The 22,879-nt window shown below is 41.7% G+C and overlaps 1 protein-coding gene across 1 annotated transcript in view; it reads right to left on the bottom strand.

The window, feature by feature from the left end:
* Positions 1 to 22,879, bottom strand: part of tmeff1a (transmembrane protein with EGF-like and two follistatin-like domains 1a) — a 147,262-nt gene that overhangs the window by 47,565 nt on the left and 76,818 nt on the right. Inside the window, exons 2-3 of the mRNA XM_075482641.1 lie at positions 21,710 to 21,819; positions 13,933 to 14,062 (exon numbers count right to left, since the gene is read on the bottom strand). Of these exons, the coding sequence (XP_075338756.1) occupies positions 13,933 to 14,062; positions 21,710 to 21,819 (240 nt within the window). The remainder of the gene's footprint in view (positions 1 to 13,932; positions 14,063 to 21,709; positions 21,820 to 22,879) is intronic.

Below are 22,879 nucleotides of genomic sequence, written 5' to 3'. Positions count from 1 at the left end.
CTTCCTCACACTGGAGTCAATTCAGTCAGTCCATGCAGGGCTGCAGGAGGTTCTTCAGATCCGTGGTGAGAGCGCACGATTGCGTGATGTCTTCCCAGATGGTCTGTGCCTATATCAACGAGTTCTCAAGCTGCTGATCGAAACATGAGCCCCTATTTTAACCTGCTCTTTTATGTCCATTTTGATCTGTCAGAAACCGTTTGCTTATTCACAGAAAAATAGAATGCTGTTTTTTTCAAACTGCAGAGCGTTATCCCATTTTCAGAGCGGCAGATTGAATTTACGAACGCACTCAATCAATATAGCGTTCTATCGCTAAAACATTGTTATGGGAGGTTAAAAAAAAAAAAAAAAAGTCGGGCCGGGTTTGGGCCTGAGAATTCTGATAACCTGTCGGACCGGGCCGGGCTCGGGCCCAGATAATAGGCCCGTGCAGGGCACTAGTGCAGACCGAGCAGTCCGCTGCTTCCGAGCAGCAAACACCGTAACAGGTGCGGCTGTCGGCAGCAGGCAGTGATACGAAGGGAGAGAAAATAGGGCCAAGAGATTGTGAGGTCTGACTTTTTCCTGGAGAACCATTTTGTGATGCAAATGTATTACTCTGTTGAACGCATATTGTTTTGAGAAGCAAAAGGCTTTATTTTTTAAACCCCAGCCAACTAGCCGGACTACCTTCATCAACACCAAAACGAGGCTGGAACTCTGCTCACAGGACGCAGCAGGGGGTAAGAAGATGTTCAGAAATGATGTTGCTGATATGGGATGTCATACAGCTTCATGTCAAAAGAGGCGAACTATCCCTTTAACATGGTCCTTTCCAAATCTACATGAATGCACGTGGGATTTAAAAGGAGTAGAAACACAGATAAACATACCCTGCAACAAAGGAAGTTTTGCAGTTAATTGAATTATTGATGTTGAAGAAACCTGGAAATGTTTTTTTTTAATTTGTCCTGGACTCAACTCCACACTCCCCGTCTTTGTAGTTTCTGTTTCATGTCATATTCTGTGCTGGAGCTAAAGTTATTTAGTCTCTGTTACTTTGTGGAGCTTCGCCCTTTGTTACCAGCTCAGTGCATGGCCTCCAGGTTTCCCTTTGTTCACTGCAGGACCCTGAATGCACTCCTGGAAGCTGTTTTTCTTCTTCTGTTTACTTTACTTTGGAGGTTTTTTTCCTGCCTTAGCAGTAAAGCCTCATGAAGCCTTGAAGCTTTCCGTCCAATTGGTTAAAAAAAGGTTAATTTATCGAGGCTTCATGTGCAAAGCTGGTCACTTGTGATGACCTTACATTCACTTTGTGTGCTTTACTCATTCATTCGTTGAATCTACTTTAAATCAGTGTGTGGGTAATGGTAATAGAGGTCTGTTACTGTGAACTCAGAGTTTAAATAAATCCAACAGCACATGAGGTGTGTGTGTTAAAGGGATAGTTCGCCTCCTTTGACATGAAGCTGTGTGACATCCCATATTAGCAACATCATTTCTGAACATCTTCTTACCCCCTGCTGCGTCCTGTGAGCAGAGTTCCAGCCTCGTTTTGGGGTTGATGAAGGTAGTCCGGCTAGTTGGCTGGGGTTTAAAAAATAAAGCGTTTTGCTTCTCAGAACAATATGCGTTCAACAGAGTAATACATTTGCATCACAAAATCATTCTCCAGGAAAAAGTCAGAGCTCACAATCTCTTGGCCCTATTTTCTCTCCCTTCGTATCACTGCCTGCTGCCGCCTGCCGACAGCCGCGCCTGTTACGCTGTTTACTGCTCGGAAGCAGGGGACTGCTCGGAAAATTCAGCGTTTTCTGATAAAATTATCTTTATTTCTTTTAACTTTGATATAAAATAACTGAAAACATTAGTTCTTATAAACAACTGACAGGCTGAGGACGCTCAGATGGGCAGATCCCAACACCACAAACATATTTAAAGCTCCGTCACAGCTTCGTTATGAGAGAAAAATGAATAAAATGTATTACTCTGTTGAACGCATATTGTTTTGAGAATTAAAACGCTTTATTTTTTAAACCCCAGCCAACTAGCCGGACTACCTTCATCAACACCAAAACGAGGCTGGAACTCTGCTCACAGGACGCAGCAGGGGGTAAGAAGATGTTCAGAAATGATGTTGCTAATATGGGATGTTACACAGCTTCATGTCAAAAGAGGCGAACTGTCCCTTTAAAACTGTGCAGGCTTTTTGCGACCAATATTGGGGTCATGGTGACAAAAACAATATGTTTTCCAGTGTGTTTGGACTCTCTTTCTGGAAATAACCCCTCTGGCTTTGGAGAAAACCCTTTGATTTAAATAATTAGTTTTCCCCAACTTTGTTACGATCGACCAGGGTTTGTTGCTACGAGCATGCGGTGAAAATAAAGCCACTTTAAATCATTTTTATAGAAAGAGAGTCCCTTTAAGTTGTTGGTTTTTTTTTTAACATTCAACTATACGCTCTATAAACTGGAAATCTTATTTAAACTGCTGAGATTCAGAAGAGATGCACCACCCCACCCTAAACCTGCTTCTACTGACCGGTGGCCAGAGGTGGGTAGTAACCAGTTACATTTACTTGAGTAAGTTTTTGAAATAATTATTCTAGGAGTAGTTTTAAATCTCTATACTTTTTACTTTTACTTGAGTAGATGTGTGCAGCAGAAACTGTCCTCTTACTCCGCTACATTAGGCTACAATGAGCTGGTTACTTTTCTTCTTACCTCTTTGGTATTCTACGCCTCATTATTTTTATCCCCCCGCGTACGCCTCATTTTAATGTTTTATTCTGACAGAGAGAGAGACTTCCGCCAAAGGCTCTACCACCTGACTGTGTTCCACCAATCAGACGCAGCCGTGCAGTCTGGTCACGTGACCGTACTCGATCTCAGCGGCGGGACGGGTTAGCTTTAGCATTAGCAGTCGTAGCAAACAAACAAAGAAACAGATGAAAAATGTCAGAACCAACGGTGGGAAATGAAGACGCAGACGAGGCTTCATACTGAAAGCATGTTTACCTTACAAAGAGTGAGAAACAGCAGCTACATTATGTGTCTTCTGTGTGTTATAAATTGGCTTTATTCTTAGACTTTATGTATTCATATTCTGTAGTTTTCTAGATAATCTATTTTCCTAGTTTGTACGTTACACTCTGCTCATACAACGCAAATGTATGTCCAACACTTTAAGATGACGTAGCGGGATAAAATAACTGGGTCAGATAAAGCGGCTCTTAGGACAGATAGGTCTGGTACAGTAGATGCACGCCTGAAACAACAACACACACACACACATCGCTTATCACATCCAAAGAACATGACGAAGACGGTGGATGGCCTGCTCACAGCATGAGTAAGTATTCAACGATGCGTCGTCAAATGTAGGTACAACCTCTGCGATAAGGGTGAACATAAATATGAAATGTTTCCGGATCTCGGGACTTGGTCGGACGGATTTCATGCGAGAACTCTGTCTCTCCAAGTCCAGCGCTGATACTTGACCTGTGACCTCCAAGAAATACTTTGTTTAACTTAAGACTGCTCCAACTGGTTCTTGGGCTTCCAATATAAAGAATTGGGCTAACATGTGTCAACCAAAACAAACGCACATTTCAGCAGAAACTCAACATCTAACTTGAGGAAACATGTAGCGGTAAGTTTCCTAAACTCGTTTTTCCCCCCGTGGATAGGTGAATGTTTGTTTTTTAGGTTACATATGGGTTACATATGTTTTAAACATTTCCTAAGTCTCTTTTATTTTTTATTGAAGTTCTTGAATTTACCTGGATTATTTTAATTTAAGCTATTTTGTAATTAATTAATTCATTTTAATTTATTTTATCAATTGGATGAACTCTAATCTGCCTAAAGATGATTATTTAGTATTTTTGTCTGTCTGATTGAATGCTTGTGTTAACAAATAAATCAGACGTTACTCAACAGTTACTCAGTACTTCAGTAGTTTTTTCACCGAGCACTTTTTTACTCTTACACAAGTAATTATTTGGATGAATACTTTTTACTTTTACTTGAGTCATGTTATTCTGAAGTAGCAGAACTTTTACTTGAGTACAGTTTTTGGCTGCTCTGCCCACCTCTGCTGGTGTTCCTTCTGGATCTCTGTGGGTAAAGGACGCAGACAGTCTGACACGCAGTTAACTGGACAAAGAGCTTCACGGTCGCACATCTTTTTGTAGCAGAGCCGTAGCAGATGAGGCTCTCCGCATCCGTCCACCTCATAAAGGACACGAGAGCTCCTTCATGTCGGCTTCAGGCGCAGACCGTCAGGCATGGAATTGCATGTAATTCCTGGGGATGCAGCCATGTCCGCGGAGCGTATTCCAGCTCCCGCAGAGCCTCTTTTGTACCTGATGTCCGCATAAACATGAGAGAGAACTCTGATGTCTGTTTGCATCACTTAACAAACAGCCCCATGCTGGTGTGATGGCGTAAATCTGAAGGATTAAAGTTTGTAGAAAGAAGTGTTTCACTCCCTGCAAAGCCTCAAAGCCAACAGGAGATTTGAGGAGTAATAACTCTGGCTGGAGGCTGGTGTGGAGGTCCAGTGTGCCGACCTCCGGGGGTCTCAGGCGTCCCACCTCCCATAACCTCTGCACCTGCTCCCTGAAGAAGGGGCCCAAAGCGCCGCCGTTCCTCCCCTCCAGCTCTGGGAAATAAACTCAGCAGAGTGTCGCCTCCACTCCAATTACAGGAAGCATGAATCTCATTTCAGGGGGAAGGAGATGTGTAGAGGAAGCAGGGGGCACGCAGTGGCACCGATCCCCGGTGGGATGGCTAATAAGAGCAGAACGGCAGTCCTGGGAAATCAGCTCGTTGACCGCCAACGCCAGCACCGCCGCCGCGGTATTACAATGAGTTCCCCCGACTCGTTCCTCCAGAGTGGGAAAGAACATGAACCCTGAGAGAGTCTGCAGACGTCTGGGAGAGGAGAAGGGAGGAAAATGCTAACCTGTAAGCGCTTTAGCACGAGTCAGACTGATGGCTGGTGGGCAAAGGCAAGAGGAGACGGCCTTAAAGCATGAAGTATTTAAACTGTAAAAGTGCTGTGATTCAGCCCTCATTTTTTATATATGGAAGAGTTATATGGCTGTTATATGTGCAATGTTGTGTATAGTACCTTGTGTATTTTGTATTGATATATGTTTGCTACTAGACACCTTAATTTCCTTCGGGATTAATAAATGGTACTCTACTCTAGCTACACATTTATGCAGCTTTTTGGCCGATTGAATCTCTTTTTGGGTCTGAAACCAGCCCTTATTCCTTTAAACATTTCCAATAAAACAGGAAACAGCTGCAGAGATTCACTGAAACATGTTCCAACATGAACATAAACCCAGAATCTGAGGCAGAACCAGAGTTAGTTCAGTTCTGAGCAGCTTTAAAGTGAATATCTGCAGATGTTTCCATGGTAACAGCTGCAGAGACTCACTGAAACATGTTCCAACATGAACATAAACCCAGAATCTGAGTCAGAACCAGAGTTAGTTCAGTTCTGAGCAGCTTTAAAGTGAATATCTGCAGATGTTTCCATGGTAACAGCTGCAGAGATTCACTGAAACATGTTCCAACATGAACATAAACCCAGAATCTGAGTCAGAACCAGAGTTAGTTCAGTTCTGAGCAGCTTTAAAGTGAATATCTGCAGATGTTTCCATGGTAACAGCTGCAGAGATTCACTGAAACATGTTCCAACATGAACATAAACCCAGAATCTGAGGCAGAACCAGAGTTAGTTCAGTTCTGAGCAGCTTTAAAGTGAATATCTGCAGATGTTTCCATGGTAACAGCTGCAGAGATTCACTGAAACATGTTCCAACATGAACATAAACCCAGAATCTGAGGCAGAACCAGAGTTAGTTCAGTTCTGAGCAGCTTTAAAGTGAATATCTGCAGATGTTTCCATGGTAACAGCTGCAGAGATTCACTGAAACATGTTCCAACATGAACATAAACCCAGAATCTGAGTCAGAACCAGAGTTAGTTCAGTTCTGAGCAGCTTTAAAGTGAATATCTGCAGATGTTTCCATGGTAACAGCTGCAGAGATTCACTGAAACATGTTCCAACATGAACATAAACCCAGAATCTGAGGCAGAACCAGAGTTAGTTCAGTTCTGAGCAGCTTTAAAGTGAATATCTGCTCTGAGCTCCTTTCTCCTCCAACACAGCCTGAACCCTCTCAGACGAGCTTTCTGTCCTTTCTTTAAGGAGTCTTCAGGAATAGTTCTCCAGGCTTCTTGAAGGACATCCCAAAGCTCTTCTTTGGATGTGGGCTGCCTTTTGTTGCGTTCTCTGCCAACATGATCCCACACTGCTTCAGTAATGTTGAGCTCCGGGCTCTGGGGAGGATTCATCCCTCCATTTTTGGATTTCGTGTACAAATGCGATTAATCGTGATTAATCAGGGAAATCATGTTGTTAATTAGATTAAACATTTTAATCGTTGCACAGCCCTAATTTTTATTATTTTATATTTTATTATCTTATTTTATTATTATTATATTTTTTGTTTTATTGCACCAAACAGACCAGGCCAAATTCCTTGTGATGTGAAAATTCCTTGGCAATAAAATGTTGTCTTATTCTGATTCTGATGAGACAGAAAACATGGAAAAACACGACACCTTTAAAGGGACACTATGTAATAAATTAAGTCATTTATTAGCTCAAATCAACATATTCATTCATAAGTTAGTCCTCATTGGTGTAAAATGATCTCTGTCAAAAATCTCACTTATCCTCCTGAGTGAAGAATAACTTGTCTGTATCTACATAGAGCAGGTAAGCTCTGTGGAGGCTGCCATGTCCTTCTGGTCTATGAAAAACCACGAAGTGCCGAGAGGGACATAAAGCACTTCGAATCGCGATTTCCCCACCAGGCCTACAAGCAGAAATGACGTCATTGTGACGTCATTTCCGCCAAATGGCTTATTACAGCCGCTAATGCTAAATAGATTTTATTCCTTGGCACATATGTCTTTGTGTTCATTAGCTTTCTTTTGTAAGTGCATCATCTTCTTCTTTTTATTATTATTCCTATGCTCCCCCTGGATATCTTCTTTTTGGCGTTATGCTCACATTTGTAAACTGTTATTTTGTTGATTAACTAATAAAGTTAAAAAAAAAAAAAAAAAAAAATGCTAAATAGATTTTATCTCGTAAATGATCCCACTAATAATGCATTGATTGTTACCAAACTTCTGCCGTAGTACACATAGGCTCTTAACTCACAAAACGAGGCATTAGAAAGTTTGTAAGTTTACCGGGAGTTTATTTACCACTGCTAATGCTCCTATTGCTAACGCAGGCTAATGCTAATGCTGCGTCGACGTCACTTCCGGTAACTCCCGGAATATGACTAATTGCGTTGCTTGCACACCAAAGGAGATGTTATGTTATCTGACATGTTATCTGTCATCTGTATTTATAGTGTTGTTGTATGTGTGTTATGTAATCCTTTGTACTGTGTGTCTTGATTTCGTTTTGTTTGTATGGACCTTGAGTCTGAAGCTATAGCTTCTTGAATCTTGACACATTCCGCTTGCCGTAGTTCAAGAAGTTGCAACGCACATTTGAAAACGCGAGGCGCTAGAGAGCAAATTCATTCAACTTTGCAAAATAAAATTGCACCACTAGATGGGGGAAGAAATTACATAGTGTCCCTTTAATGATTTTTAATGGGTCGAACACTAATTATTCTGTTTATTGTGTATCTGAGGATCTCAGCTGCTCAACAGTCCTCTTCATGATGCTCCGTTTTCACTCATCACTTCAGCAACAGAACGGTTAAAGGAGGAGCTGATGTCACATGTTTCTGCCCATATCCGAACCATTTCCAAACAAATGTTGGGTTTTAATTATTTGCTTTTGTGTCCATACTTAGTAAGTCGGATTTAACTAATTAACCTCTTGATGCCCCTCTGAAATAAAGCGTTTTGTGGGTTTGATTCTTCTCGTATAAGCTTCATTTAGTGATTCATAAATGACCTTTTTACGCCGTTCTCAGCCCTGACCAACTGTTAAAGAAGGATTTCTTGTTTTTTGGTGTCTGAGAGAAGTCGTAATAATCATCACTTTCTCTGCCACCCCTGCAGAAAAACCCCGAGCGGCCTCTGGGGGAACTCTGAACTTGAGCTGTAGAGCCACTCAGCTTTAGGAGGATGTTAATGACTCTCATCCACGGCTCCTAATTAAAATTGATCTGTGGCTGATTAACTGGCTCGTGCTCAGAAATCAATGCGACTGATGACGCACCGCGGCGCTCGCAGGAAGAATCCAGGACGAGCTCTCCGCCTTTGATGTGCAGTCAATTAAAAAATGGAACGACGCACAACTTAAATGCTGCTGGAACTCTGCGGCGAGGCCGACCGCGAGCGGGTCATCACAATAAAACGGGAGGAGCTGACAGTCTGACCACCAGAAGCTGCACAAAACGCTCATTTTAGGTGAAAGTAGAAAAAAGTTAAAGCCATAGAGCAGAGATACTCGCGGCTCCTAAAGCTCTAACTGGTGGCTCGCACTCGCATAGTAGCTCATAACAATATGGTAACAATAATTTTTTTTTAAATAACACACAGCGAATACTGCACAGTATTAAAGGGACAGTTCGCCTCTTTTGACATGAAGCTGTGTAACATCCCATATTAGCAACATCATTTCTGAACATCTTCTTACCCCCTGCTGCGTCCTGTGAGCAGAGTTCCAGCCTCGTTTTGGTGTTGATGAAGGTAGTCCGGCTAGTTGGCTGGGGTTTAAAAAATAAAGCGTTTTGCTTCTCAAAACAATATGCGTTCAACAGAGTAATACATTTGCATCACAAAATGGTTCTCCAGGAAAAAGTCAGATCTCACAATCTCTTGGCCCTATTTTCTGTCCCTTCGTATCACTGCCTGCTGCCGCCTGCCGACAGCCGCGCCTGTTACGGTGTTTGCTGCTCGCTCTGCACAGCAGGCAGTGATACGAAGGGAGAGAAAATAGGGCCAAGCGATTGTGAGGTCTGACTTTTTCCTGGAGAACCATTTTGTGATGCAAATGTATTACTCTGTTGAACGCATATTGTTTTGAGAAGCAAAACGCTTTATTTTTTAAACCCCAGCCAACTAGCCGGACTACCTTCATCAACACCAAAACGAGGCTGGAACTCTGCTCACAGGACGCAGCAGGGGGTAAGAAGATGTTCAGAAATGATGTTGCTGATATGGGATGTTATACAGCTTCATGTCAAAAGAGGCGAACTGTCCCTTTAAGTACTTTTTTTAAGTTTGCGTTTTTGTAGTATTAAGTATTTTTATTAAGTATTAATTAAGGCTTAATGGTGTTTCCTAAAGGGGGGACTGTTAAACCTGGCAACTCAGCCCGCTTAAACCGCAGAGCACGCTAGCTCCTTTAGCCAGCGCGAGATGCAGGCACAATGGATCGGTTTTTAATTAAAAAAGGGCAAAAACCACAAAAATCACTATGATTACAACAACAAACTACAAATACAACATGAAGAAAGTCGAGCACATGCACGCCAGCTTCCGCTCATCCCAGTATTAAGGTAAATGTGGTCTGAATTGAACATGTATTGGCTGTGTTGTTCCTTTTTTTGTGGGATGTTTTATATGTAGAAATGCATATTTGCAAAAAAGGGACTTTAGTATGTTGTGGTAAAAGTGGCTCTGCCCTTGATTTTGCTGCCAATGTGGCTCTGGTGAAATAAATAGTGAGTATCTCTGCCATAGAAGATACTTTTGGCTGCAGAAAGGTAGCAGCCCACCTGGTTGTTGTGCTGATCGTATCTTTAAGTGTGAAACAGCATCGTGTGGCTCTGTGTGGGAGGCTGACCCGCTTTCTGTTTGCTTTAATGGAGAATATTAGTGCCTTCTGCATCGTGTTAGATCTGATCCGTCATCATATACTAATGTCTGCGGAGAACAAAGCACATCTTTTAATCGTCATTATATCATTCGGAGGACTTTGGAACTGAACGATAACGATTTGATTGTGATGGTTTTACAATAAATTGGATTTCATTTGAATTCAGCTGCATTTGTGAGGTGCTTTGGTGCTATGCAAATGAATTTAAATTGAGCTGAATTAGTCAAAGTGGACAAATGTCTTATTTATAAAACTGCTGCATTTCCCGGTTAGGCATTACACATCCAACTACTGCACCAGCAGGCTGAAAAAACAAACAAATCAGTGATCATTTTATTCGGGAGCTTCTACTCTGAAATGTGACCTCTGCACCGCTGCTTTGGAAACTCTAGATGTGACGGTTAGTGATGTTATCAAAGAGTCTTTTAATAACTGCGGGAGGACGAGGTGACGCCGTCTAAAAAAAGAAAACTCAAATGTGGAGAACAGAGGAAAATACGCTCATGTTTTCGTGTGACAGAAGGACAGATTGGGGGTTATTTAATGTGAGAATCGAAGAAGAAGAGCTGAAGGAGCCTGTAATGGTACCTAAAAACCAATGTAACTTTTAGGTATTTCAAATGTTTTATTTAAATATTAGGACCAGAGGTGGGTAGTAACTGTTACATTTACTTGAGTAAGTTTTTGAAAACATACTTCTAGGAGTAGTTTTAAATCTCTATACTTTTTACTTTTACTTGAGTAGATGTGTGCAGCAGAAACTGTCCTCTTACTCCGCTACATTAGGCTACAATGAGCTGGTTACTTTTCTTCTTACCTCTTTGGTATTCTGCGCCTCATTATTTTTATCCTCCCGCGTACGCCTCATTTTAATGTTTTATTCTGACAGAGAGAGAGACTTCCGCCAAAGGCTCTACCACCTGACTGTGTTCCACCAATCAGACGCAGCCGTGCAGTCTGGTCACGTGACCATACTCGATCTCAGCGGCGGGACGGGTTAGCTTTAGCATTAGCAGTCGTAGCAAACAAACAAAGAAACAGATGAAAAATGTCAGAACCAACGGTGGGAAATGAAGACGCAGACAAGGCCTCATACTGAAAGCATGTTTACCTTACAAAGAGTGAGAAACAGCAGCTACATTATGTGTCTTCTGTGGCAACCAAAACAAACGCACATTTCAGCAGAAACTCAATATCTAACTTGAGGAAACATGTAGCGGTAAGTTTCCTAAACTCGTTTTTCCCCCCATGGATAGGTGAATGTTTGTTTTTTAGGTTACATATGGGTTACATATGTTTTAAACATTTCCTAAGGCTCTTTTATTTTTTTATTGAAGTTCTTGAATTTACCTGGATTATTTTAATTTAAGCTATTTTGTAATTAATTAATTCATTTTAATTTATTTTATCGATTGGATGAAGTCTAATTGGCCTAAAGATGATTATTTAGTATTTTTGTCTGTCTGATTGAATGCTTGTGTTAACAAATAAATCAGACGTTACTCAACAGTTACTCAGTACTTGAGTAGTTTTTTCACCGAGCACTTTTTCACTCTTACTCAAGTAATTATTTGGATGACTACTTTTTACTTTTACTTGAGTCATATTATTCTGAAGTAGCAGTACTTTTACTTGAGTACAATTTTTGGCTGCTCTACCCACCTCTGGATAGGACCTCACAATCTCTTGGCCCTATTTTCTCTCCCTTCGTATCACTGCCTACTGCCGCCTATCGACAGCCGGGCCTGTTACGGTGTTTGCTGCTCGGTCTGCACAGCAGGCAGTGATACGAAGGGAGAGAAAATAGAGCCAAGCGATTGTGAGGTCTGACTTTTTCCTGGAGAACGATTTTGTAATGCAAATGTATTACTCTGTTGAACGCATATTGTTCTGAGAAGCAAAACGCTTTATTTTTTAAACCCCAGCCAACTAGCCGGACTACCTTCATCAACACAAAAACGAGGCTGGAACTCTGCTCACAGGACGCAGCAGGGGGTAAGAAGATGTTCAGAAATGATGTTGCTGATATGGGATGTCATACAGCTTCATGTCAAAAGAGGCGAACTGTCACTTTAAATATCTCTCTACTTTAAACTGTATGACACCAACAGTCTGCAGTGTGTCGACCCACACGAGCACCTGAGCTCGTGGAGGCAACAGGTCCAGCAGGGAATCCTAACACCTCCCAGCAGCTCCTCCTGGTGGATCCTGAGGCGCTCCCAGACCAGATGGGATGCATGATCCCTCCAGTGTTCTGGGCCTCATCCCAGATGGACAAACCCGAAAAACCTCCACAGGGAGGCGACCAGGACGCATCGTAATTAGACGTCCGAACCTCGTAAAGTGAACAATGAATTCAACATGAATCAGGGCTTTGAGTGAATTTTGTCTGCTCCTTAAACACCTTTTTGGTGGATGCAGATGATGCAGAACACCACAATAATGACTTGTGTGGATCTATAAGAACTACAGAGTGAGAGGCGTGGAATGGGTGCCCGATCAAAAATGAAGCTCTTTCTGAGCAGCTTCATCTCATAATTCTCACTCCGCCATTTTAAAAAAGTAATTCCATGACTGCTGGAGTGAAATGAAGACAAGTTGTGTCTCCTTTATGGAGGCAGCGGCTGAATTATTCCCCCGGACGACACTTTAAACGTCTGAAACCTTTAAACGCTGACTTTCGCGGCCTGTTGAGTTTCCAAACTATATTTTCTAAGAAAGGCCGTGGGTGGCAACAGGTGGTTGTGTTCTTGCACGCACTTCAGAGTTGATTGTTTAAAAAATATATGTAGTTTATTTCTGACAAAAAAAATATGAACAAAACAATAACTAAAAATCTTTTACAATTTGGATGAAAAACCAAAGTTAATCTGATTTTACAAGCTCTAAAACCAGAGACGGGGACTCGAGTCGCTGTTTTGATGACTTGTGACTTGACAAAAAATAAAAGACTTCGAGACTCAACTCGGACTCGGAAGTTAAAGACTCGGCACTTGACTCGACTTGAGACACGATGACTTGAATGACTTGAGGGTTAAGGATCTAGCATGACTTTGAACTTTGTTCGTCATTTGAAGATCCATTCTGACCAGTAAGTGCTCGTCAAATAAGCTAATATTATCCTGTTAACCTAGTCGGTAGTTAGCTAACGTTAGCTTGATATGATACGGGGTGGACAGGTTGGACACATTGGCCAATGATGTTTACTGACAGTTACTTATATCTTTGTGTTTTCACTTTATTACGATCAGATTCTGCAGGTTAAATGGACTTTTTTCTTTTATCTTTTTTTTCTTTTTATTTATTTGAATAGGGACAATGCACATTAATTAACATCAGTATAAAAAGAAATGTAAATATGCCGGATTATAGCTACAAAGCTAGTTTTCATCCGTAGTCCCAATGCAGGCAAATACACAAGAAAGAAAATACATAAGAAAGAAAATATAATATACAGTAGAAGCATAACAGGGAATGTTTAGAGTCTCATGGTCACATGACTGGTTTGCTTTCAGCCATAGTTTGAGCTGACTTGACTTGACTGGGCAAGAGAAAATTAATTGGGACTTACTTGAGACTTGAAAGCTAAGACTTGAGACTTGCACATGTGTGACTTGGTCCCATCGCTGTCTAAAAGTGCGTGCAAGAACAAAACCACCTGTTGCCACCCACGGCCTTTGTTAGAAAATATACTTTGGAAACTCAAAAGGCCGCGACATTAAGTCATAAAATCATTTAACCACCACCTCCCGTCTTCACAGCGGACAGCCCCCCCTGTGTGTTCTTAATCTGTCTAATTAATGGGAGGGTCTAAAAGTTACCAAAATAATCTAAACAATTTCAAATATAAAAATGAATTTCAGATTTTGATTCCAAATTAAGTATATTCTAACTATCCAAAGAAAACTAAATTGATAGAACTTATGATTTGCAAAACATAAATGGCCAACGCTGACGGATGTCCTCAGTATTAATAAATGATGCGTTGTTCGCTGCTCTGGAAAACTCGGCCGATCGATCGGTCAGAGCTGTTCCTGTTCCAGGCTCGGACGGCGTGGTCGGACTCACCGGTGGAGCAGGGCCCGTCGGACACCCGGGAGATGAGCCTCTGCTGTTTGCAGGACGCCTGCCGCCTGTAGCACTCGTTCTGGTAGGTGTCTCCGTTGGACCCGCACACTGGGATGTAGTTTTTGTGGCACTGCAAATCAAAACACAATCAAACGTTAGCTACATGACGCTACATGACGCTACATGAAGCTACATGAAGCTACAAGATGCTACATGACGCTACATGAAGCTACATGAAGCTACATGAAGCTACAAGATGCTACATGACGCTACATGACGCTACATGAAGCTACAAGATGCTACATGAAGCTACAAGATGCTACATGAAGCTACATGAAGCTACATGAAGCTACAAGATGCTACATGACGCTACATGACGCTACATGAAGCTACATGACGCTAAATGACGCTACATGAAGCTACATGATGCTATATGACGCTAAATGACGTTACATAAAGCTACATGATGCTACATGAAGCTACATGAAGCTACATGACGCTACATGAAGCTACATGAAGCTACAAGATGCTACATGATGCTACATGACGCTACATGACGCTACATGAAGCTACATGACGCTACATGAAGCTACATGAAGCTACATAAAGCTACATGACGCTACATGACGCTACATGAAGCTACATGAAGCTACATGACGGTACATGACGCTACATGAGGCTACATGACGCTACATGACGCTACATGAAGCTACATGAAGCTACATGAAGCTACATGAAGCTACATGAAACCACATGAAACCACATGAAGCTACAAAAAATCAAAACACAATCAAACGTTAATTAGGTTTCAATGTGACCGCTGCTCTCAGCGTGAGGCCCACAGCGCGACGGTAGCGATCCACGTGGAGCCGATGGTGCAGTGGGCGGAGCTAAAGAAGATTCACCAATCTGGGACGGGTTTATCACACGTCCGCTGCTGCTCTGCATCAGTTTCAGCTGAGATAAGCCCCCCCGCTGCTGCAGAAATCCCAGCTAACTTCCGTTTAATTACCAGTTTGAGTTGGAGAAAGAAAACAGGTTCAGCAAACTTCAGATGTCTTCTTTAAAATCAGCCTCAATTTGAAGCATAACAAGACAAAATGAGCGCCCGCTCCCACTAATCATGTTATTTAAATGCACACAGCAGGGACTAAATTCATTTACATTTACAGCCGCGAGCGCTAACCACCGAATCTATTCACAGGAGCTCGAGTTGGTGCAGGTGAGGGCGGTGGAGGTGTCAGGAAGCGCTGCACGCTTCCTACTTTTAACTGGAATTAACCGCTTTCCTCATTTTATTATGTTTGTTTATCAAAAGGCAGGATTCCTAACAGCTGTGTTAATATTTAAGTTATACTTTCACCCATCCATCCTAAGGTGCGTTTATCCAAATGTCTGCTCAGCTTTACAGGCCAGGAAGCTGAGACATGGGAACAGTTTTAACTTATTTCAGCTTTAATTAAACAGGTTATCCTATTGTAAGACAGCTTTAATCCTCAACATTTCAATAAAAAGCAAACAGCACAGGAAAGTAAAGTTTCCAATGATGCTCTTTCTTTTTTAAGAATAAATAAGCTCCCGCTCTCTATCCTCACATGTATATATATCAATATATGATCATATTAATGTGAAATATCTAACACCTCCTGAAGAGTTTCCTTTTTAACAGTTTATTATATTTAATCTGACGTCTGATAAGTCGGTTCATTGTGTATTATTTTGTATGTAGTTGTTATCTGGTCCTCTGATTGAATAATTGGACTGTCGACCTTCTTTAGGGGACACTTTCATCCTCTATAATTAACTCACTAAACCCTTCGCATCAACAAATGTTACAGAGCTTCTGCACCGCCGTAAACAAATGGGAACTAAAGATAAGTTTGTCATCGTGACTCAGAAAATCCACTAATCATGACTTGATCTGTTTGGAAGTATCCCAGTACATTTACTTTAATAGATTAGTCAGTTGGATGTTTTGAGGGATCAGATTTCCGCTTATTAAGGCGAAACACGGCGGGCAAAAACAGGGATTTTAATGCAGGGGTCAATTTTTAGATTTTGGGCCAGTCTACTCCTTCAATATGTGTTATTTCAAAACATAAATTAAAATGTTTATTTCATCACATTTTGTTTAATCGCAGCAGTACGTTTCGCCCAACTTTACCAAAATGAATTCCCCTATTTAAATCTTTAAATGCCGTTTTCTCAAAATCTGTTTTTTGTATTTTTCCAGTATCAATATCTCAGCCTATGGAGCACCTACTAGCACCAAACTTTCCAGTTATACACTTAGCAGTATTCTGAAGATATTTACCGAAGGATTTGTTGATAAATCGTTCCTGGCCTGATTTATGTGACATTATAATCAAAAAATATGGCGAAAATTTATGTTTTTTAGGCTATGGACAGTATATTTTGATTTCCTAGGAAATGAAAGCATATATCCTGAAATCCCTCTGTAATTCTTTTTCATTCTGTGTGTAAACAAAATGAACAAAGAATTTTGCACCTGGCTTTATCATATGTTAAGATCTATCTTCTGGAAATATATGCAAATGTGTGCATATTTAATGAGATAATGCCTCATTTGCATAATTAAACATACAAATTTCTAAAACTTGTAATACATTTTTTTTTCATACTTGTATAAGTAATCAACTGAGGAAGTTTCATGGTGATATCTATTATTTTAAAATATTACCCTATTCACCTGTAGTGTCTCGCCTTAATGAGCAGATCTTCCACTCAGAGGTGAGATTCAGTTACTCCTGATAAAGTCCATCTTCTTACTCCTTTTTTCTTTCTTTTTCTCTTCTCTTCTCCAGCAGATCTGATCACCATTGACCAAACAAATCCAAATCTAACCAGGTAACAGGAAAGCATATATCTTTATATTCCTCTTATGGCTGATTCCACATCTCTGGATAATAGGCGGTGTTCAGTAACTGTGTTTTCAGTTAATAAATGTGAGGAAAGTTGGTGAGAAGTTCCGCTTTCGGGTCATTTTCCGTGACTACGAACTGGCTTCCCTGCTTCTGCTGTCAGATGCAAACTGCAGCAGTTGAGCGCACATATGAGTATTCAGCAATCCATATTCTATTAACTCTGATCCATCAATCACTTAGCAGGAGCCCCCCGTAGGTCTGACCTCCAGCACAGCCGGCACACAAACAGTTTAACAGAAAGCAGCCGCGCTGACGTGCGCAGAGGAAGCTTCATGGAAATTCACTGAAGACAAAAACCACTGAGCTGTGATCATGCCGTAAATCCAGATCTGGGCTGGAGTGTAGACAGAATCAGAGAGAAACGGAGTCACCTCCCCCACATCCGAAACTCCGGCTGTAAGAGGAGAAGCTTCTTTTCTTTTCTGCCTTCATTGCTTTGCTTTGTCAGCCTAACAGAGACACGTGGGAGCAATCTGCTGACGCTACATGACGCTACATGAAGCTACATGAAGCTACATAAAGCTAAATGATGCTACATAAAGCTAAATGACGCTACATAAAGCTACATAAAGCTACATAAAGCTACAAGACGCTACATGACGCTACATAAAGCTACCGGACGCTACATGAAACTACATAAAGCTACATGACGCTAAATGACGCTACATGATGCTACATAAAGCTACATGACACTACATGAAGCTACATGCAGCTATATGACGCTACATAAAGCTACAAGACGCTACATGAAACTACATGAGGCTACATGACGCTACATAAAGCTACAGGATGCTACATGACGCTACATGAAACTACATAAAGCTACATGAAGCTATATGACGCTACATGATGCTACATAAAGGTGCATGACACTACATGAAGCTACATGCAGCTATATGACGCTACATGAAACTACATGAAGCTACATGACGCTAAATGACGCTACATGAAGCTACTTGAAGCTTAATGAAGCTACATGAAGCTTATTTGTTGTTATTTGTTGTACGGAGCTCATTATCAGCTCTAATCAAGACAGAAGTTTGAGTTTCTTCATTTATTTGTGATGACTGAAACTCTTTTTCTGTTTACACAAGTTTTAATGATCAGGACATAGACGGATCCCTGCTGGTTCCAACAGAGTAGTTCCAGGCCTGATGAGCTTCAGCTAATAGTGGATGTTTGATTTTGTGACCGTGTGGCCCTGCCTGATGGGTGTCCCGGAGATTGAAATGACTTTGATGACACGTATAATTACGTGTGAAAACTGTGGGGGATTTACACTCAAGCATACAAACACAAAAAAATAGATTTTGTCAAGTTTTAAATGTCTCCAGATACATTAAGCAGCGGAGGAGATAAATTCAGACAAAGAAAGGGATTAAACTACTGCGTCATAAGTCAGCTCACAGCTGCCTTCTGCTTTCATTTAGTTAAATATACACCGAGGACAATCACCATCATGATTAAGACGAGCTTTAAAAATGAAAAATGAGTGTCTCATTTAGTCCTTTTAGCTAGTAATGTGGTTCATTCAAAGCACCGGATCAAGCTGTGAGATGACTGTAGAGACTGGACAACATGTGGTTCATAACTGTTTGTCATTATGGTGTCATTAGCTGGTTTTCTGCTTTTTCTTGGTTGCAAAAATAAACAAATCCCCCAAAGCCAACCTTGGAGCTTTAAAGAATCTCTAGAGAATGGGGCGAATGTGTTGCTCTTTGGCTCCCCCTACTGTTGTGGGATGTAACACTACTGTCATAAAAACAAATGTCCACGTGAACCCTGCACACGTACAGCCGTACACATGAATTTGCTGTCATATTGAAGAAGCCATGAAGACGCCACCAAAAGCCTACGAAAATGACCATAAAACGAAACAGCGTGGTGCAGGGCTGGGAGCCAAAGAAGGTATCTCAGCCTCCGGGTGCTTTAGGACGGTGCCAGGCCTGGGAATGTGCGTAAAATATTTCACAAACATGTGAAGTTTGTATGGAAGTATGTAGTATGGAAGTATGTAGTATGGAAGTATGGAAGTATGGAAGTATGGAAGTATGTAGTATGTAGTGTGTAGTATGTAGTATGCAGTATGGAAGTATGTAGTATGTAGTTTGGAAGTCTGTAGTATGTAGTATGTAGTATGTAGTATGTAGTATGTAGTATGCAGTATGTAAGTATGTAGTATGTAGTATGCAGTATGGAACTATGTAGTTTGGGAGTATGTAGTATGGAAGTATGTAGTATGTAGTATGTAGTATGTAGTATGCAGTATGGAAGTATGTAGTATGTAGTATGGAAGTATGTAGTATGTAGTATGTAGTATGTAGTCTGTAGTATGCAGTATGGAAGTATGTAGTATGTAGTATGTAGTATGGAAGTATGTAGTATGTAGTCTGTAGTATGTAGTATGTAGTATGCAGTATGGAAGTATGTAGTATGTAGTATGGAAGTATGTAGTATGTAGTATGTAGTATGGAAGTATGTAGTATGTAGTCTGTAGTATGCAGTATGGAAGTATGTAGTATGTAGTATGGAAGTATGTAGTATGTAGTCTGTAGTATGTAGTATGCAGTATGGAAGTATGTAGTATGTAGTATGGAAGTATGGAAGTATGTAGTATGTAGTATGTAGTATGGAAGTATGTAGTATGTAGTATGTAAGTATGTAAGTATGTAGTATGTAGTATGTAGTATGAAAGTATGTAGTATGTAGTATGTAGTATGGAAGTATGGAAGTATGGAAGTATGTAGTATGTAGTATGTAGTATGGAAGTATGTAGTATGTAGTATGCGGTTTCGAACACAGCCTATAATCTGTGAGCGTGACATCTGGAGCCTCACGGCGGTTAAATCCCCGGCAATGCAGGTTTTTTTTCAGATGCGAGATACGGGCGGCTGCCATGATGAACTCATGATAAAATCCTCTGTTCTGCAGGGATGGCGTGTGATAGCGCTTAAAGGGATAGTTCGCCTCTTTTGACATGAAGCTGTAGGACATCCCATATCAGCAACATCATTTCTGAACATCTTCTTACCCCCTGCTGCGTCCTGTGAGCAGAGTTCCAGCCTCGTTTTGGTGTTGATGAAGGTAGTCCGGCTAGTTGGCTGGGGTTTAAAAAATAAAGCGTTTTGCTTCTCAAAACAATATGCGTTCAACAGAGTAATACATTTGCATCACAAAATCGTTCTCCAGGAAAAAGTCAGACCTCACAATCTCTTGGCCCTATTTTCTCTCCCTTCGTATCACTGCCTGCTGTGTAGACCGTGCAGACCGAAGTGCAGACCGAGCAGTCCCCTGCTTCCGAGCAGCAAACACTCTGTAACAGGCGCGGCTGTCAGCAGGCGGCAGCAGGCAGTGATACGAAGGGAGAGAAAATAGGGCCAAGAGATTGTGAGGTCTGACTTTTTCCTGGAGAACCATTTTGTGATGCAAATGTATTACTCTGTTGAACGCATATTGTTTTGAGAAGCAAAACGCTTTATTTTTTAAACCCCAGCCAACTAGCCGGAACTACCTTCATCAACGCCAAAACGAGGCTGGAACTCTGCTCACAGGACGCAGCAGGGGGTAAGAAGATGTTCAGAAATGATGCTGCTGATATGGGATGTTACACAGCTTCATGTCAAAAGAGGCGAACTGTCCTTTAAGCTGTGGGGAACAACTTTCCTGGCATACTTTAGACCTTTTCCAGCTCTTCCTGTCTCTGGTGGAGACAGTGGGACAGATCGCGGGGCTCAGAGAAAGTTTCTCCAACGCTGAGTGGACTCCATCCTTCTGGGGGATGTTCCTGCCATAATCAGAGGATAAGACATGCCTGTTGAAGACTCCGGAGCGCTGGCGTCCCGCTCGGGCAGCCGTGAAACTCCTGTGATCACGTCCAACGGGCTCAGTGCTCCTCGGTGCGGCCTCTGCAGTCACATCACACAGCGTGACGCCCAGCCTCAGAGCGTCGTGTTGTCGCAGCAAAGCTGCGGCTCGGTGCTGAATTCCTCTTCCAGACACACAGCGGCTGCTTTCACTCACGTTTGGTCCAATAGAAATATCTTATTTAGTCGTATTTCACAGAAACCAAAAGGCAGGCGGGTCACGTCTGATGTGTCAAAGGGAAGTTTGTGGGGTTTATTCAACATTTTAGCTCGAAAAACTGAGAAAATAAAAAGGCAGAGAAGAGTCTCCCGTCATGTTTTCTGCTCAACGTCCCTGCTCCTGTCAGCGCTTCAGATAACAAACCGTCACATGAAGGCTGGATGGTGTCAGCAGAAAGCAGGAACACGATTCGGCTTCGTTGTTTTGGTACCTGATAAAAATTACTACTGAAGTGCAAAAACCTTAGAATTGAATGTTTCCTCGATGACTTTACCTTTTAAACTTCTAACAGAGTTATTTTGGGAGGGCATTGAGCAAAGCTTCCCTAAAAATCATAACTCACTTTGCCTTTTTCGTAGGGAACCTGTTTAAAAAACAGCCCTGACTGCCTCATAGGTGAAGTATAATTGGTTTGCAGCTGTTTATGCAGCATCCTGAGGGGATATGACCTAATTTCATCGTTTTACTGGTGCTAATGTCATAATGAATTGTGTGAACTTTTTTTTGTTCAGTCGCTGCTGTTGGTTTGACTTCTCCAAAAAATGCTCCGTTTTTAACTGGTAATTAATTCTGCTTCTTTGGAACTAAACACCAGCCAATCTTTAGGAAATGTGTGGGACTTATTAGCATTAAAATGAATTGTTAGAGGTGTATTTCTTCATGTCGCTTTATAGAGGTGAGAGCCACAGAAAGAAAGAAAAAGCTTTGAGAGTTCAGAGAGCAGGGGAGGACGAAGGAGTCGGATCTACCTGGAACTGGCAGACACACTTGAGTTGAGCTCCGTCGTCTCTGCAGACGCCTCCGAATCGGCAGGTGGAGTCGTCGCAGACCCTCAGGTCGCTCTTCTTCTCTGATAAATCTACGACAGAGAGAGAAACAAACAGAGTGGGTTAAAAACCGCAGGCTGGTGGATCGATGAGAGGAATCAGAGCTACGCCTCCTCCGTGAGCAAAGTTTCAGGAGTTCAGCAGAAATAAAAGCTGGTTCTGCAGGCCCCCGGTGAGTGGTTGCTCCCGGGAGAACTCACAGAACAGAGAAATCTGGGTCTGAAAGTCCTCAGAGGGACGAGTAGTGGGTCGAATTATGGCTAATGAGCAGAGCAGAAGTCAGTTTTTTAGCTTCGCTGAGACCAAAGCATCCCGACTCGGTCTGAAACAGGACTGCACATCGGCCGGTTTGAAGCTGGGGGAAAGAAAATCCTCGTTTTCCTGATAAAATAAGGTGGAAAAGTCACATGATAATCACTCTCCACACACAACACGACACATCACAAGCTGCATTACTGCCAGGATGTGGACTCAGATGTGTGGGTGGAGGACGGTGAATCTGAGTGCTGTATGATTCAATCTGTAGAGGTAAGTGGGATAATGAGAAATATTCAAATTCAGATGTATCTGGGTTATATTTGCACTCATATTTATGTTTTGGTTTACTGGGAGATATCTGTCAGATTGAGCCGCTTATGGTCGCCTACGGAGAAGACTCAATGAGACAACACAACCATGATGTCTTTTGAATTAATTTAACATCTTAACGATAGAAAACTGTAAACTTCTAATTAATAACCAGCCGTACTGACCTTGAACCCACACACAGCCCGATAAGATCATGCAACGAGGCTCTTTATGTCTCACTAAAATAGCTGTAATTTGGTTATTAACCATCAACGTTTCACAATTTCCCTAACCCTAACAATGTTATCCCTAAACCTAACAATGTTAGCCCTAAACCTAACAATGTTATCCTTAACCCCAACAATGTTATCCCTAACCCCAACAATGTTATCCCTAACCCTAACAATGTTAGCCCTTACCCTAACAATGTTAGCCCTAACCCTAACAATGTTAGCCCTAAACCTAACAATGTTAGCCCTAACCCTAACAATGTTAGCCCTGAACCTAACAATGTTAGCCCGAACC

The sequence above is a fragment of the Odontesthes bonariensis genome, chromosome 14, assembly GCF_027942865.1.
Source record: "Odontesthes bonariensis isolate fOdoBon6 chromosome 14, fOdoBon6.hap1, whole genome shotgun sequence".
NCBI classification, from domain to species: Eukaryota; Metazoa; Chordata; class Actinopteri; order Atheriniformes; family Atherinopsidae; genus Odontesthes; species Odontesthes bonariensis.
This window is presented reverse-complemented; position numbering and strand designations above follow the sequence as displayed.